Raw genomic sequence first — 16,271 nt, 5'->3', positions numbered from 1 at the left:
AGGCCTTATCAGAGAAACTCAATTACTCTTGCTGTTTCCCCCCACCCCGTTCATTCTATTCTCACTCTCCTTTCACTCTGTCCCTTCTCAAAAATTTTTTCTACTGACCACACCTTCCCCCAATATGCCCTCTCTTTTTATCACCCTCCCCCCTTCCCATATCCCAATCCCCTCCTGCTTTCCTGAAGGGTGAGATATATTTCTATACACTTATTGAATGTGTATGTTATTTCCTTTTTGAACCAATTCTGATGAGAATAAGGTTCACTCACTTATCTCTTCCCTTTCTTCTCCTCCATGGGAAAAAGCTTTTTCTTGCCTCATTTTATGACAAATAATTTATACCATTCCACTTCTCCCTTTCCCTTTCTCCCAGTACATTTCTCTCTCACCCCTTAATTTCATTTTTTAAGATAGTATCCTTTCATATTCAGCTTGTACCTTTGTCCTCTGTCTATATATACTCCTGTCATAATAATGAGAAAGTTTTAATGAGTTACTACAAGTTTCATCCTCCCATGTAGGGATTTAAACAGATAAACCTTATTAAATACTTATGATATCACTTAGCTGATTACCTCCTTAGGCTTCTTCTGAGTCCTGTATTTGAAAATCAGATTTTCTATTCAGCTCATCTTTTCATCACGAATGCTTGAAAATCCTATATTTCAGTGAATGAATACCTTTTCCCCGAAGGATTATAATCAGTTTTGTTGGGTAGGTGATTTTTGGTTGTAAACCCTGCTCCATTGCTCTCTAGAATATCATATTTCAAGCCCTTTGATCCTTTAATGTGAAAACTGCTAAATCTTGTGTTATCCTAACTGTGGCTCTACTGGAATTGTTTCTTTCTGGTTGGTTGCAATATTTTTCACCTTGACCTAGGAGTTTCAAAATTTGGCTATAATATTCCCAAGAATTTTCATTTTGGGATCTCTTTCAAAAGAGGCTTTCAATTTTCATTTTACCCTTATGTTCTAGAACACCAGGACAGTTTTCCTTGATAATTTCTTGAAACATGATGTCCAGACTCTTTTTTTGATCATGACTTTTAAATAGGCCAATAATTTTTGAATTATTTCTCCTGGATCTATTTTCCAGGTCAGTTGTTTTTCCAATGAGATATTTCACATTTTTTCCTATTTTTTTCTTTTTCTTTTTGGTTTTGCTTAATTATATCTTGTTTTCTCATTATGTCATTAATTTCTATTTGCTCAATTCTAATTTTTAAGGAATTATTTGCCTCAATGAGTTTTTGTACTTCCTTTCCCATTTGGCCAATTTTGCCTTTTAAGGCATTCTTCCCTTTATTAGCTTTTTCCTCCTCAATTCTTTTCCTAATTTTTCCTCTCTCTCTTACTTGATTTTTCAAAATCCCTTTTGAGATCTTCCATAGTCTTGAGACAAATTTTTTTTTCTTGGAGATTTTGGATGTAGGGGCTTTGACTTTGTTATCTTCTGAGTATTTTCCTACTCTGTTATTTGGCTTTTAACTCCTTGCTAAAGTAGGGTTCTATTTCTAGGGTGGAGGGTGCACTGTCCCAAGCTTCAGGGTTTATGCACCTGTTTTCAGAGGTTCTTCTGGGAATATGACCACAACCACTCTTGTCTGCCCTGGAGCTGTTAAGGAGTGTCCCTGATCCCCAGTGCTAAAGCAGCAGAGTCCTTCAGTGCTAATAAAGAGACCTCCTGTGAGCTGAGGCCTCGGGAAGCTGCTGGTGCTATTACCCATGCTCATTCCTAGTTTGCTGGTTTCCAAAGTCCTTTCACCCCTCTGACAAACCTTCTCTGGCGATCTTCCAGGTCCTCTTTGGTGTCTCTGGACTGAGAGTTCTGGAAGTCACCAGTATTGATGCTAGGTCCATAGATCTGTCCCTGCTTTACTGGGGCTGGTGCCAGGGCTGTGCTGGCATGGCCTGGTTCCACCTTCCTTCCACAGACCTTTCCTGCTGACCTTCTAAGTTGTATTTGACTGGAAAATGTTCTTCTACTGTCTTTGGGGGTGTTGTGATGCTTTAAAATTTATTTAGTGTCATTATTTAAAGGGATTTTTGGCTATTTGGGGGAGAGGGAGAGACCCTTGCTTGGCTTCATCTCCCCTAAAAGTCCTTTTTCATTCTTAATCTATGATTTTTAAGATACTAAGTTAATATAACTAAAATGTCAGATAGTATGTTTCAACAAATGTACAAATCTATCACATCATTTAACCAAGCAAGTTTAAGGAAGTCTAGAAATCTAGGAGAAATAGCATCCATAAATTTGTTGTATTTCATGCAGGTGTTAATTGTTCAGTTGTTGTAAGTCCTGTCTGAATCTTCATAAACCCATTTGGGGTTTTTTTGCAGACATACTAGAGTGGTTTAACACTTACTTATCCAGCTCATGTTATAGATGAGGAATTGTGGGGAAAAGGTCAAAGGACTTGCCCTGAGTCACCTGTCTGAGACCACATTTGAACTCAGGAAGAAGACTTTTTCTGACTCCAGATCCACTACTCTATCTATTGTACCACCTAGCTGCCCTCATACATATATATATATATATATTTCACACGTAAAACTCAATAGATTTTGTCAAATTGGGAAGAAAAAAAGGAATTAGAGCAATCTTCAGGAATTTCACTAAGAAAAGTTGACTTAAATATCTGATTACAAATAACAGTTCAGTATTAATCCCAAAGGACATATAATCTTTTAATATGTGATATTTGGTTCAAAGAAGTTCCTGAAAACATGATTCTAATTGCTTAAATAAGTATTTCTTTTCTTGTATAATACTTTTTATGTTGATGGATAGTCATAAATATTAACCACCAGCAGTGCAATAGTAATTTATATTCAAATTGTCAGACATCACTTTGTGAAAACATAAAATAATTTACATTTATTTAGAACCTTTTATCCTAAAATGCTTTACATATATTGCTTTATAATCTGATTGTAAACTATATTTAGCAGTTTACTCACCTGAAATGAAACTGTTTCTGGGATGAAATATTCTAAGTACAATAACTAACATATAGAGCAGCACCACACAAGAGAAAGAAAGGAGCAGTGCAGGTGGGACTACAATATAATTCTATTTTGGAAAAAAAGAATTTTTTCAAAATGCCATTGCTAAACTCAATGTTTTTATGTTTCTGTTTCTAGGACTGGAGAATCCATGTTGACCAAATGCACCAACACAAAAGTGAAATTGAATCTGCTTTAAAAGAGACAAAGGTAAGTATGTTACTATCAGTCAGCAAATATTTCCTTTCCTACAAAAATCCTCATTGTGATGTGATATAAATGAAACAAACGATATAATTCCACCCTGTGAGGAGCACATCGGGCAGAATAATATGTAAGGAAAGCTAACTTTGTTTATGTTATCAGTGTGGCACTGTTGGCCAGAAAGAGAGGGAATGATAAATAACCAGAACAGTAGACGCTCTAGGAGATGGAAAAATCACCTCTTTATTTGAGGGAACTCTATTTAAGGCATATTCATTCTATATATTTCCACTGAAACTCCATGTGATGAGGTTTAGGTTTTGTAGTCCCCTTTAGTAGGGAACCCTCAATGATAAGATCTAGACTTAGGGAACCAAAATGAGATTAGGGTTTCTGGTGATCAGGGAGTTAAATGATAAGGTCTAGTGGCAGGTTTAGGGTTCAAGGAACCAAATGGAGAGGTTTGGCTCCCTTACACCCTCTTGGGATTTAGCCCAAGGGTAGGGAGTTTTGGAGAACCCCCTTCTGGCGGCACAGAGATTCTCTCTAAAGGAATTTACAGACCCCAAAACCTTGATTAATAAAAGGTTTATTATGGGGAGTGAGAAATAAGGTTAGAAATCCTGACAGAGAGGCATAAAGTCTCGTTAAGGAAATAGGTGAGGGTAAAGAGAGGGTGACACTGGAAAAGAATATTATCCAGTAGGCAGAAGCTTCCTTGGCATAGCATGGCATAGCATGGAATGTTTGGAACCTCTGCAAAGAGAGGATTTTAGATTGGCTCTTTTATAATAGGAGCTTAGGCTACAAGTTGAAGGCGGCTAGTAGGTAAAGTCCCAAGTTGGCTCATCTACTAGCTGGGTTTCATCTTGAGCTGGAATTTGAATAGAATGAGTTTCTTTAATTGAATAGAGTTGGAATCTGAACCAACCCCACCTAGATAATAGAATGAAACTGTTTGTCTTGTTTCCCTCAGGCAGGGTCCCTCACTGAGGCAGAATTTAAGGAGATTTTCTCCTTCTAGGAGTTTTAGCATTTTGGGGTCCCTTCTTCACATGGAAGATTAATACTATTACACATTTCAGACATACATTAAGACAGAAAAATGCAGTGATAATGACATAAACATAGGTGCTTTTTTTAAATTTGCAAAACATGTCTAAAGTATCTTTACTAAACTTTTAATAAGTAAAAATTTCAGAAATATTTTTTCATATGTGTTTTTAGAGCAGTTGAGCAGTGATGTGCAGGATTATAGAATGATAAACATATTTCACTTGGATTTTGAAAAAGATTTTTGTAAAGTTTCTTTCTTACTGAAAATTCCATGAAATTTCTAGGGATTTTTGGACAAACTCCATAATGAGATCAGTAGGACCCTGGAAAAGATCAGCAGTCGAGAAAAATACATCAACAATCAGCTTGAGCACTTGGTTCAAGAATATCGTGCTGCTCAAGCCCAGCTGAGTGAGGTAACCTAAGAATGACTATTAAGAATTCTGGTTAATGATCCTAATCCTTTGCATTATCTTAACACCTTTCTTTAGAGAAATTTGAAGTTCTTGACAATAGCTACATATTCATTTTCATGGTAATCTTTGAAGCTAAGTAGTCAGCAGATCCAATTATCCCCATTTTTCAGTTATGTATGCTAAGCCTTTAATTTCCTTTTTAAAGGCCATCTTAAGAATGAAGGTCCTTGAATTTATATCCATGCCAGTAGAGATCTAGGTTCACATTTCTGAGGAACATAATCTAGAGTAACAAACTTTGAGAAAAGTTGGTACAAAGTAGAGAATGGCAAGAGTTATATTGGGAAATATTATTTAGGAATCAAGAAATGAAAGAAGTCAAAGGTTTACAAATTATTCAGAAAGCTCTTATCAATTTAGTTTATCAAATAGCTTTAAGCCTCAACTATGTGCAGTACCAAACAGCATTAAAAAATTTAAATTAACTCTTAAAAGAGCAAAAACACATGATGACAAAAGTGGAAGTCACCCCAGAATTGACTGAGCAATTAGAGCAAAATTAATAGTAAATGAAAGCAAGTAATAAAGATGAGAAGTATGTATGATTAGAACACTTATAACCTACCCTGTTTAATAAGCTATTGGCCCACAGAGATGAAAAAAAAAAATGAAAATAGACGAATAATTATCACAATTCATTAGACTATTATGATCATTTCTTAGAAAAATTTAACTATTCAAAACAGACACCACAAAGAGTAAATAAAAAATACAGGAACATCTTGCCAGCAAGCACTTGCTTTCCTCAAGGGAGAGAGACATAGCCACCAAAGACATTTTATATATCAGTTCATTTACAGAATTGTATAGAAGAGGATGATAATATTAAAATTTTACAGAAAAAATTAATGAACATATCAGTAGAACATGAAAAAAATCAGAGAAACCACCTTAATTAACAAGCACCTTATCTTGTTGTCAAGCAGAAATATAGGACAACCAAAGACAATATTAATTTCAAGAAGTGTCAAACAGGTAGTCTGCTGACCATGTGTGGCTCATAACACTTGCAAGTGCAATCTAAACTGGATTAAAATATAATTGGGAAACATTTATTAAAACACAAATAAGAAAAAGTACATATAATAATATGACGTGATTTCAAAGTCAATATGCAGTCCACAGGGATCTTTATAAATAGTTAGTGGCCCCTATTTCTATTTGAGTTTGGCATCATGGATTTAGAGTACAAACTCTCATCTGTGAAATATTACAAAATATTTTGGTATCTCTGATATCTCACAGAAGCAAGAAAAGTATTTGAAGGGAAAATGAGTTTCCAGAGTGATCTTGGAATGAGACCCAGCTAAGCCAGATCATTCCAACAACGTTTATAAATGAAACTAAAAAGACAAAAAAGAAATGAAAAGTGGAACATATGCCAGCTTTTCTAAAGCAAAGACTCAATCCAGTCTAATTGATAATAACAGAACCACCACATTTACACATTTTACTTTACCCTCTTACTACCTATTATGAGAAGCGGGAGTAAGAATGTACTTACAAACATAAAGGAACAATGAGCAGATTTTGCTAAATAAATGATGAAGAAATTCATCCTACTGATGACAAAAATTTTAAAGTCCTTAGATTCATTTTCAAGCTTTCCTAAATAAAAAAAGAGCCTGAAAGAATGGGGGAAAAAATCCCAAGAAATATAATTATCCCAAAAAAGATAAATTAAAAATATCTACAACTACTGATCAATATATCTACTTTTTTCATCTCTGTAAAATCTCTCTTAAGACTGGTCTTTGTATACATTGAAGACATCTTTGAATGAAACAAGCAAGTAATAGGCAGGGTAGTTTTCTGCAACATGCTGCATTTTCACATTTGTATAACTGAGAGGTTTTAAACCTGACAATCACCACCTATTTCTAGTGATTCAGAAGAGGACAGATGATACCTCCATAAGGAATGAAGTAAGCTCTGCTAGGAATTATAAAGTTCTGGGCAAAAAATTGGAAACCTTTGGGGCACAGGTGGTGTTTTTATCACTGCTGCCAATTGAAGGGAGGGAATTTGGAAAGGAAGATAGATTTACAAAGTGAACAGCTGAGTAAGAAGATAGTATGTGAGAACAGAATTTGGATTTCTGGACCATGTCTTAAAGTACAGAAACAATAGGCTCTTGGCCAGAGATGGAGGGCACCTAGTGAGGCCTGGTAAAAAATTTCTTGCTTGGAGTCTTGCAAATCTGATTCAAAAGACTTTTTGCAAATAGGGACTAAAATTTTCTGGTCATCTGCTAAAGCTTTCTTCAATTTAGAGCAGCTAATAAATTCTTGAGTCAACAATGATAATTTCACTCTTCAAAAGATGGAGAAAACAGGGGGGAGCTATTTTGTACCTGATTTGGTCAATAAGAAGAAACTGGTTGTTGAAGTAGAAATAATAGGGACTTTATGGGGAAGTGACCATTTCATCTTATAATTTGTCTTGGGGCAGGGGAGGAAAGCCAGATATAGTCTAATATGCACCCCAACTTTGGGGAGACTGAATTTCAAAGTTCAGAAATGAATGAGTAGGTTTCCCATGACCTAAAATTCCATAGGGGAAGTCAGTCCTCCAAAGGATAGGAAGCTTTCAAGAACAGAATTCTAAAGATAAAAACAAAAACAATTTCAATAAAGAAAAAAAAAGGTTATCCATATAAAGAAACTTATATAGAGAGTGAAGGGATTTATCAGTTTATTTCGATTTTTAAAAGATTAAATCAAAGAAGTTTAACAGAGGATAAATACATAAGAATATGACTTGAAAGAATACTGGCAGAAATGCTAATGCTCAGAATGAGCTGAGGTTAGAAATGAATGGTAAGGACAATACCACAAAGCCTTTTTAGTTACATTAGTAGAAAAAGTAGGATCAAAGAAAGAGTAAGACTTCTTCCTAATATGAATAAGATAACAAGTTAAAGGAGAAAATTGAACTATTCAGCTCTTTGTTTCTGTTTTCCCTGCCAAAATATCTGTCCATATCTGCACTGAACAGTACGAAATAAAAGAGTTAATAGAAAGTCAAAATCAAAGATGAGAGAATTCGCGCCCACAGCTGCCATTAATGAGATCAGGTCACCAAAACTAGATGATTGAGGAGCCTCTAGCAGGTATCATAGGAATAGAGAGGACTGATAATTGTCCTTATTATTTAAAATGAGGATATCAGAGAACTAACATCTAACCAGTAAGTTTGACTGATTTCCTGACTAAATTCTAGAAATTATTGTTAAAGGATTTGTAACCATTTAGAAAGACAAGGCAGCATAGTTTTATCCAGAACAGGTCATAGTACATTTCTGTCATTTTTATTTTTGATAAGAGTTTCTACGCTAATAGATCAGAAAAATGATGGATATAGATATAGATGGATATAGATACTTAGATTTCAGCAAAGCATTCAGAAAAGTTTGTCATAAGCTCCTTGAGGAGATAGGTCAGAACTTAACTGTATGACCAAACTTAAAGTATTAGAATGGTGACGATTTTTAAATTTTATTTAATAATAACTTTATATTGACAGAATCCATGCCGGGGTAATTTTTTTATAACATTATCCCTTGCATTCGTCTCTGTTCCGATTTTTCCCTTCCCTCCCTCCACCCCTGCCCCTAGATGGCAAGCAGTCCTATATATGTTAGATATATTGCAGTATATCCTAGATACAAGATATGTTTGCAGAACCGAACAGTTCTCTTGTTGCACAGGGAGAATTGGATTCAGAAAGTAAAAATAATCCGGGAAGAAAATCAAAAATGCAAATAGTTCATATTCGTTTCCCAGTGTTCTTTCTTTGGGTGTAGCTGCTTCTGTCCATCATTTATCAATTGAAACTCAGGTCTCTTTGTCAAGAAATCCACTTCTGTCAGAATACATCCTCATACAATATCGTTGTCGAAGTATAATGATCTCCTGGTTCTGCTCATTTCACTTAGCATCAGTTCATGTAAGTCTCGCCAAGCCTCTCTGTATCATCCTGCTGGTCCTTACAGAACAATAATATTCCATAACATTCATATACCACAATTTACCCAGCTATTCTCCAATTGATGGGCATCCATTTATTTTCCAGTTTCTAGCAACTACAAACAGGGCTGCTACAAACATTTTGGCACATACAGGTGCCTTTCCCTTCTACAGTATCTGTGGGGTATAAGCCCAGTAGTAGCACTGCTGGATCAAAGGGTATGTACAATTTGATAACTTTTTGGCCATAGTTCCAGATTTGCTCTCCAGAATGGTTGGATGTGTTCACAATTCCACCAACAATATATCAGTGTCCCAGTTTTCCCGCATCCCCTCCAACATTCATCATTATTTTTTCCTGTCATCTTAGCCAATCTGACAGGTGTGTAGTGGTATCTCAGAGTTGTCTTAATTTGCATTTCTCTGATCAATAGTGATTTGGAATACTCTTTCATATGAGTGGTAATAGCTTCAATTTCATCATCTGAAAATTGTCTGTTCATATCCTTTGACCATTTATCAATTGGAGAATGGCTTGATTTCTTATAAATTTAGGGTCAGTTCTCTATATATTTTGGAAATGAGGCCTTTATCAGAACCTTTAAGTGTAAAGATGTTTTCCCAGTTTGTTGCTTCCCTTCTAATCTTGTTTGCATTAGTTTTGTTTGTACAAAGGCTTTTTAATTTGATATAGTCAAAATTTTCTATTTTATGATCAGTAATGGTCTCTAGTTCATCTTTGGTCACAAATTTCTTTCTCCTCCACAAGTCTGAGAGATAGACTATCCTGTGTTCCTCTAATTTATTTATAATCTCGTTCTTTATGCCTAGGTCATGGACCCGGTGACGATTTTTTGGATTGCCTGTTTTGGTCCTGTGCTTTTCAGTATTTTTATCAGTACCTTAAATGAAGGCGTAGATATAACATTGTTTATGTTTTCAAAAGATACAAAACAAGAGAGATCTTTAGTGCATTGATTCATAGAAGCCTGAACTAAAAAACTGTCAAGAAATTAGGACAATTCGTGCACACCCTTTGATCCAGCAGTGTTTCTATTGGGCTTATATCCCAAAGAAATACTAAAGAAGGGAAAGTGAATGGATGCCCATCAATTGGAGAATGGCTGGGTAAATTGTGGTATATGAATGTTATGGAATATTATTGTTCTGTAAGAAATGACCAACAGGATGAATACAGAGAGGACTGGCGAGACTTACATGAACTGATGCTAAGTGAAATGAGCAGAACCAGGAGATCATTATACACTTCGACAGCGATATTGTATAAGGATGTATTCTGACGGAAGTGGATTTCTTAGACAAAGAGACCTAACTGAGTTTCAATTGATAAATGATGGACAGAAGCAGCTACACCCAAAGAAAGAACACTGGGAAACGAATGTGAACTATCTGCATTTTTGTTCTTCTTCCCGGGTTATTTTTACCTTCTGAATCCAATTCTCCCTGTGCAACAAGAGAACTGTTCAGTTCTGCAAACATATATTTTATCTAGGATATACTGTAACATATCTAACATATATAGGACTGCTTGCCATCTAGGGGCGGGGGTGGAGGGAGGGGAAAAATCGGAACAGAGACGAGTGCAAGGGATAATGTTGTAAAAAAATTACCCTGGCATGGATTCTGTCGATATAAAGTTATTATTAAATAAAATAAAATATTTTTTAAAAAAAAGAAATTAGGACAATTTGATGAATCTTATTAAATGAAACTTAATAAAACCTACTTGAATTCAAAATACCTACTTCATAAATATAAAGGAAGCATAACTAGGCAGCAATTTGAGTGAAAAAAGATCTGAAAATTTTAATGAACTTGAAAGCTCAATATGATTCAATAATACTGACAGCCAAAAAAGGTATTAGAAAAGGCATATGACCCAAAATAAAGAAAATACAATAATCTTTGGCAAGGATGTATTACTAGGAAAGAAAATGGGATGGTTATGTAGTAAGAGTAATGATAACAGATGGACAGACCTGAGTGCTGCTTTATTATCCAAGAAATATCAAAAATGAAGCCAAGTCATTAAAGACATTGGGTAGTCTTTTGTATGTAAGTTTTTAGAAAACAGTGGCCAAAAATTGGGAAGAATGAAAAGATATGGAGCTGTCTGGATCTGTTTCAATGAGATAAGTGTTTATATCAGCGGAATCTTAGAGCCACTGAAGAAGGGTTGAAAATGGGGAAGACTTTTTACTATAATAAAAGACAGCCAATATCACCGCCGGGCCACCTCTTAATTCACCTAATCAGCTCAACTGCCCTAGCACTCATATCTATTAACATCGTACTGTTGTCAGTTACACTCATCCTTTTCCTTCTCACAATCCTAGAACTGGCCGTAGCTATGATTCAGGCCTATGTCTTTACTAGTAAGCCTGTACTTACTACAGGAGCACTCAGGTGGCACAAAGCAGCTAGCTACATGGCACAGTGGATAGAGTGTAGGACCTGAAGTTCAGATCTGAGTTCAAATTCATCCTCAAGACACTTATTTAGCTTTGTGACCCTGGGCAAGTCACCTAACTTTGCCTTAATTTCCTCGTCTTTAAAATGAAATTGAGAATGAAATGTCAAACTACTCCAGTATGTTTGCCAAAAAAAAAAAAAAAAAATCCCAAAAGAGGTCACAAAGAGTGAGACACAACTAAAAAATGACTAAACAAAACAAATCCCAGACACATGTGCAAACTAATTAAATCAGAATTATTTTAAAGTTCTGTACTTTTAAGATTGACAGAATTTGATAACAATTCTTCCAAAAGTTGGGGTAAAAAGATTCAGCATGGGGTTTAGCACCTGCATCCACTGAAAGTAGGGAAAGGAAAAGAGGTAAAGACTTTTCTTAAATGATAGAAAAATCCCAAAACTTTGGTTGTTTTCAGAGGATTATCCACAAAAAGACAAAAGTAAACAGTGCTCTTTATTTGAGACAATTTCCATGCCCCTATTCTCATAGATTGACCATATCTATTGTTATTTCATATGTGTTATTTGTTAAGAAATGCTTTGGAAATAGATTAAAAGCATTCTGTAAGTGTCAAGCATTAATATTAACCATTTCCTTAACATTCTTTCCCTAAAACTGTATACAAACTGATTATAGTCATCCTTTTAAATCTGGTAAATTGCTGAGCATGATGGTCTATTTTAATTGAATTTTAGAACTAGCTCTCCCTGCTTGCTGTGCAGATCAAAGTGAACACAAACCATTCTCCCATATTTCTTAAGAATAATAACAGAAAATGATTTTTACATTGAACAATGATTTTGCAAGTTATACAAAGAAAATCCTAAAACAAAGATAATGCTATCATTTTATAGTACTATAGTTAAGATATATTTCAAATGGCCATAATGTTCATTAGCCATGTAAAATAACTGCATTTAATCGTTACTTTCACAAACATATCCACAAAAAAAGAGGCCTTTGTCATATAATGATATGCAGAAATGGCAACTGCAAAATAGCCATATTTAAGTAATCTTGTGCTTCTATTTTGGATGTGTGACTAAATTAAATGTCTTCTTTTTCAGGCAAGGGAAAGATACCAGCAGGGAAATGGAGGAGTAACTGAAAGAACTAGAATTCTTTCCGAGGTATATAAACAGCTCTTCTACTTTGTTGATTTTCTAGTTACCTGGGCATTCAGATCCTACTTTTAGTTGTGTGAAAACTATGCCGTGAGCATAAATATTTACTTTCTGTGTTGGTTAATGTTCTCTGCAGTCATTTTTAATTATACAAATGTCCAGTGACTTTTAATAATTTTTTTATTGGATAAAAACCTTAAAAACCTTTAATTTTCTAATTGAAAATTCTTGCTTATATGGTTAAATTTCTAATTGTATAAATCATAATACACATCAGAATTAAGAGAAATATATAATGTAAAAAGTAGAACACTAGTCTTCAGATTCTGTATCACATAAGCAATGTTTTTTAATAACATTTCATTCTTCCTATAATCTAGTGTTTTTATTTTACCTATTTTTATCTGTTTCACTGTTAAGTAGAGAGGAGAGATACTAATGTAATAACTTCCTTTTGAGGGTTTTATGCCATTCACATCTATCGTTCTTATGTTCTTAGAAGTAAGGAGATTCTTTATTCTGTTTCCCATTTTTTAGTGAAAAATCTAAAACACAAAATTTAAGTTGACCAAGATTAGTGGCCATCTTGGGACTAAACCCCACATTTTCTTTATTCTCAATCTAGTAATATTTCATAAACTATTTTTCTTAATAGGATTAAACCTGCCTCAGGGAAAAATGAGAAAAATTTGCTAATGATTTTAAAGTAGTTTGTTTGATAATATAGCATTAGAAATGCTACGAATCTAATTCTGTGGTGCACCCAAGCAAATAAAGCCTTCTCTGGAAACAAAGTGCGTGGATATATTAGGGAAATCAACAATTTAAGTATTCCAGGGAATCATTTAGTTCTCTAAAAGAGGTAGTTTTCCCAGTCGTAACTTGTAGGTGTCTGAAAGAAAACAAAAAAAAACTTGCTTTATTTGAATGAGTATTATATGCCTTGGGAGCATTTTTTTTGAAATTATGACAAAACAAAACCTATTAAATTGCAATAATTATGTCTAGCTCATATCAGATATTTTTCATAATTAACAAATAAGTAATTGGCCACATTTTTAAATGGAGGTTTATGTTATTGCAGATAATAAACAGAAATAATGCAGTCCAGATGTAGGCTTGCAGATAAGAACTTAAAAAATGAGATACAGCTTGAATTTTTTTTTTCATTTTAGTATTATAGAATTCTAAATAGTATTTGTTTTAGCAGGCAATATTTTGCCAAGCTTTGTATTTTAACATTTTGCCACAATGTATGTAAAGTTTTTTGTCATTGTTTTTCCCCACTATACCAAACTTAGAGAAAAAGGAATATCTTTTCTCTCCAAGTCTCAATACTGAAAAGATAAATATGAAGCTTTTAGGAATCCTAAAGCTCCTTTGGTGTTTATATTGTTTTAATTAATGATTGATTATTAAGAAATAGCATAATGGGGATATGCATATGTCATGAAATAATTGCACATCTTGACTACCTAGTTCCTAAAACAATTTTAATAGATATATTCTCCTATCTTGTAGCCTAGAAAAATGAAAGGAAAACTAATTTGGTTAATTTTAATGCTAATATTAAATTCTTTGAAAATGAAAATCTGTGAAACTGTATCTTTTCCTTTAGTGGCTCTATTAAGTAGGTAAGGGAGGGGAGTGAGTTGGATGGGTACCACATGGCACAGGTCAAAAGAATGATTATGATTCCCTGATTCCCCTGTTCAGGGAATCTTCTGTGAGGCTCTTAGAAAGCTACAAGAACTGAGGAGGCAGGCAACGAGTAAAAAAAGTAGGCTGATTCAGCACATGTCATCAAGCAGCTCAGATCGAAGGGAAGGGATGTCATAGAATGCTTTGCCCTCACATGGAATGTAGCACCAATGTTTTCACATGGGGATGGTGAAGGAAATTATATAAGAGACAGAGTGGAATCTTGAAAGTTTCTGCTTTCTTTATGTGACCAGGGCCTATTCCTAATCATCTCTACTAGGGAACTAGGAGATACCACTGATTGATGGCAACGGGTGTATAGGGCTTAGTCTTATTATGTTAATTAGGCAATTCCAAGATTGTACAATGAGAAAGACCCAAAAGTGAAATGGGGTTATAGCTGCTGATCACTTCCATTCAGGATAATTCAAAGTAGGTAAACCAAAGATTACCACACTGAATATATGCATAATTTTTTTTTTTATCACTAGAATCATGACCAGATTACTTATTCTCAATACTTGCTTGATTTTTTCTTCTGATCAAAAGTATTAAAATAGTCATTAAAGATACAGAGTTCATGAAAATCTTTTTTCCCCTTCAATTTAAGATTACAGAAGAATTAGAAAAGGTAAAGCTGGAAATGGAAGAAAAGGGCAGCAGCATGACTGATGGTGGTAAGTATATGCTCATTTTAAGGAAACAGTATGTCAGTGAAAAAGATGAATGTTTACTAAATAAAAAATCAACTTAGCAAAATGTTATTAAGATAATGCATGAACTAGTTACTTAACTTGCTGGAGATGAAATATATATTATGAAAAAGACTTCTAATTTTCAAAACATTATTTTCCTGATTATACTTCACTTAGTAACTTGTTGACTGACTCATTTTGATTTTTTTATTTTAGTCTTTAATGAATTCAAAATAGAGCAAAAAGTACATAAATAATTTACTGAACGGAATAGTGCCATGTGGTAAAAGATTTCTATTCAAGTTGCAGCCATAATATTGTTGATTTTTTTTTTTATACAAATGGGCACAAAAGTTGTAGTGGGAATGCTCTTATGTGTTGTTCTTCCCACAGTAGACATGAAAAAGGCAGAAAGAATCAATTCACCAAAAATCAACTTCTCCAGTGAGCTAAATATACATACATTCATATATATTTTCAATTTTTCTAAAATTATGCAAAGTTCTCCCAAATGGAGCATAGATTTCCCACACTGCATCACACCATACAGCCCTACTGCCCTAATATGGAAAGTGACTGACCTTCACTACTTCTTCTAGTCTCCACATATGACAACTCAGAAAGGGCACATAAAATCCTGTTTATTCATCCTCACCCTTTCAGCAGTCTATTACCTAAAAAAAAAAAAGTTTGGCCATAGCACATCAAAAATAAGGTCTTTTCCACTTTGGAAAATGTCGCAAATGCCCAAAATGCCACAGCAAATCTGAGTAGACAACAGTGAATGGTTGGCTATATTTTGTAATTTTTCTTTCTTTTGCATAAAGTCAAAGATTAAGAAATTATTATGCAGACCTAACAGTAGACCAACACCCCAAAAGTACAGTTTTATTCTGTGTTATTTTTTTTTTTTTACAGCTCCTTTGGTAAAGATTAAACAGAGCTTAACCAAACTGAAGCAAGAAACAGTCCAAATGGACATTAGAATTGGTGTAGTGGAACACACATTACTCCAGTCAAAACTAAAGGAGAAGTCAAATATGACTAGGGATATGCATGCAACAATCATTCCAGAATCTGCAATAGGTTCTTATTAAAATTTATTGTACTTTGTTCTCTGCTCAGTTTTTTCTTAAGTTCTATTACATTTCATATTGCTAAATTTAAAGTTATTATACCTCATTGAACATTATCAAAATGTCTAAAATACCTTATTCTTGTGTGTATATATGTAAATATATATATACACATATATTATGTAATTGTGAACCTGATGATTTAAGATGGAATATGGATGGAATATAATTTTAATAAAGTAATTAGAAATTTTTATTAATGTGCTTGTCTTTGTTGTTCATTACATATTCTAGAGATTTCTCATAAACCCTTAACAGGAATAGAAGTAACAAGTTAGATTAACATTTCATAAAAACCTGTTCCATGAAAGACACTGTATTGGGGTTGAGGAACAGTGATATAAAACTAAATAAAATTTATCTCTGAACTACAAGGAGCCTAAACTCTTATTTTTGGAATTTA

The 16,271-nt window shown here is 34.1% G+C and overlaps 1 protein-coding gene across 4 annotated transcripts in view; it reads left to right on the top strand.

Annotated features, from left to right (window-relative positions):
* IFT57 (intraflagellar transport 57) overlaps nucleotides 1–16,068 on the top strand; it is a 77,603-nt gene extending 61,535 nt beyond the window's left edge. For all 4 annotated transcript variants that reach the window (XM_051985245.1, XM_051985244.1, XM_051985246.1 and 1 more), the window contains 5 exons: nucleotides 3,153–3,224; nucleotides 4,559–4,690; nucleotides 12,280–12,342; nucleotides 14,648–14,714; nucleotides 15,651–16,068. In XM_051985245.1, coding sequence (XP_051841205.1) covers nucleotides 3,153–3,224; nucleotides 4,559–4,690; nucleotides 12,280–12,342; nucleotides 14,648–14,714; nucleotides 15,651–15,829 — 513 coding nt within the window. In that variant the 3' untranslated portion in view covers nucleotides 15,830–16,068. The remainder of the gene's footprint in view (nucleotides 1–3,152; nucleotides 3,225–4,558; nucleotides 4,691–12,279; nucleotides 12,343–14,647; nucleotides 14,715–15,650) is intronic.
* The last annotated feature ends 203 nt before the right edge of the window (nucleotides 16,069–16,271 follow it).

The sequence above is a fragment of the Antechinus flavipes genome, chromosome 3 (assembly GCF_016432865.1).
Source record: "Antechinus flavipes isolate AdamAnt ecotype Samford, QLD, Australia chromosome 3, AdamAnt_v2, whole genome shotgun sequence".
NCBI lineage: Eukaryota > Metazoa > Chordata > Mammalia > Dasyuromorphia > Dasyuridae > Antechinus > Antechinus flavipes.
This window is presented reverse-complemented; position numbering and strand designations above follow the sequence as displayed.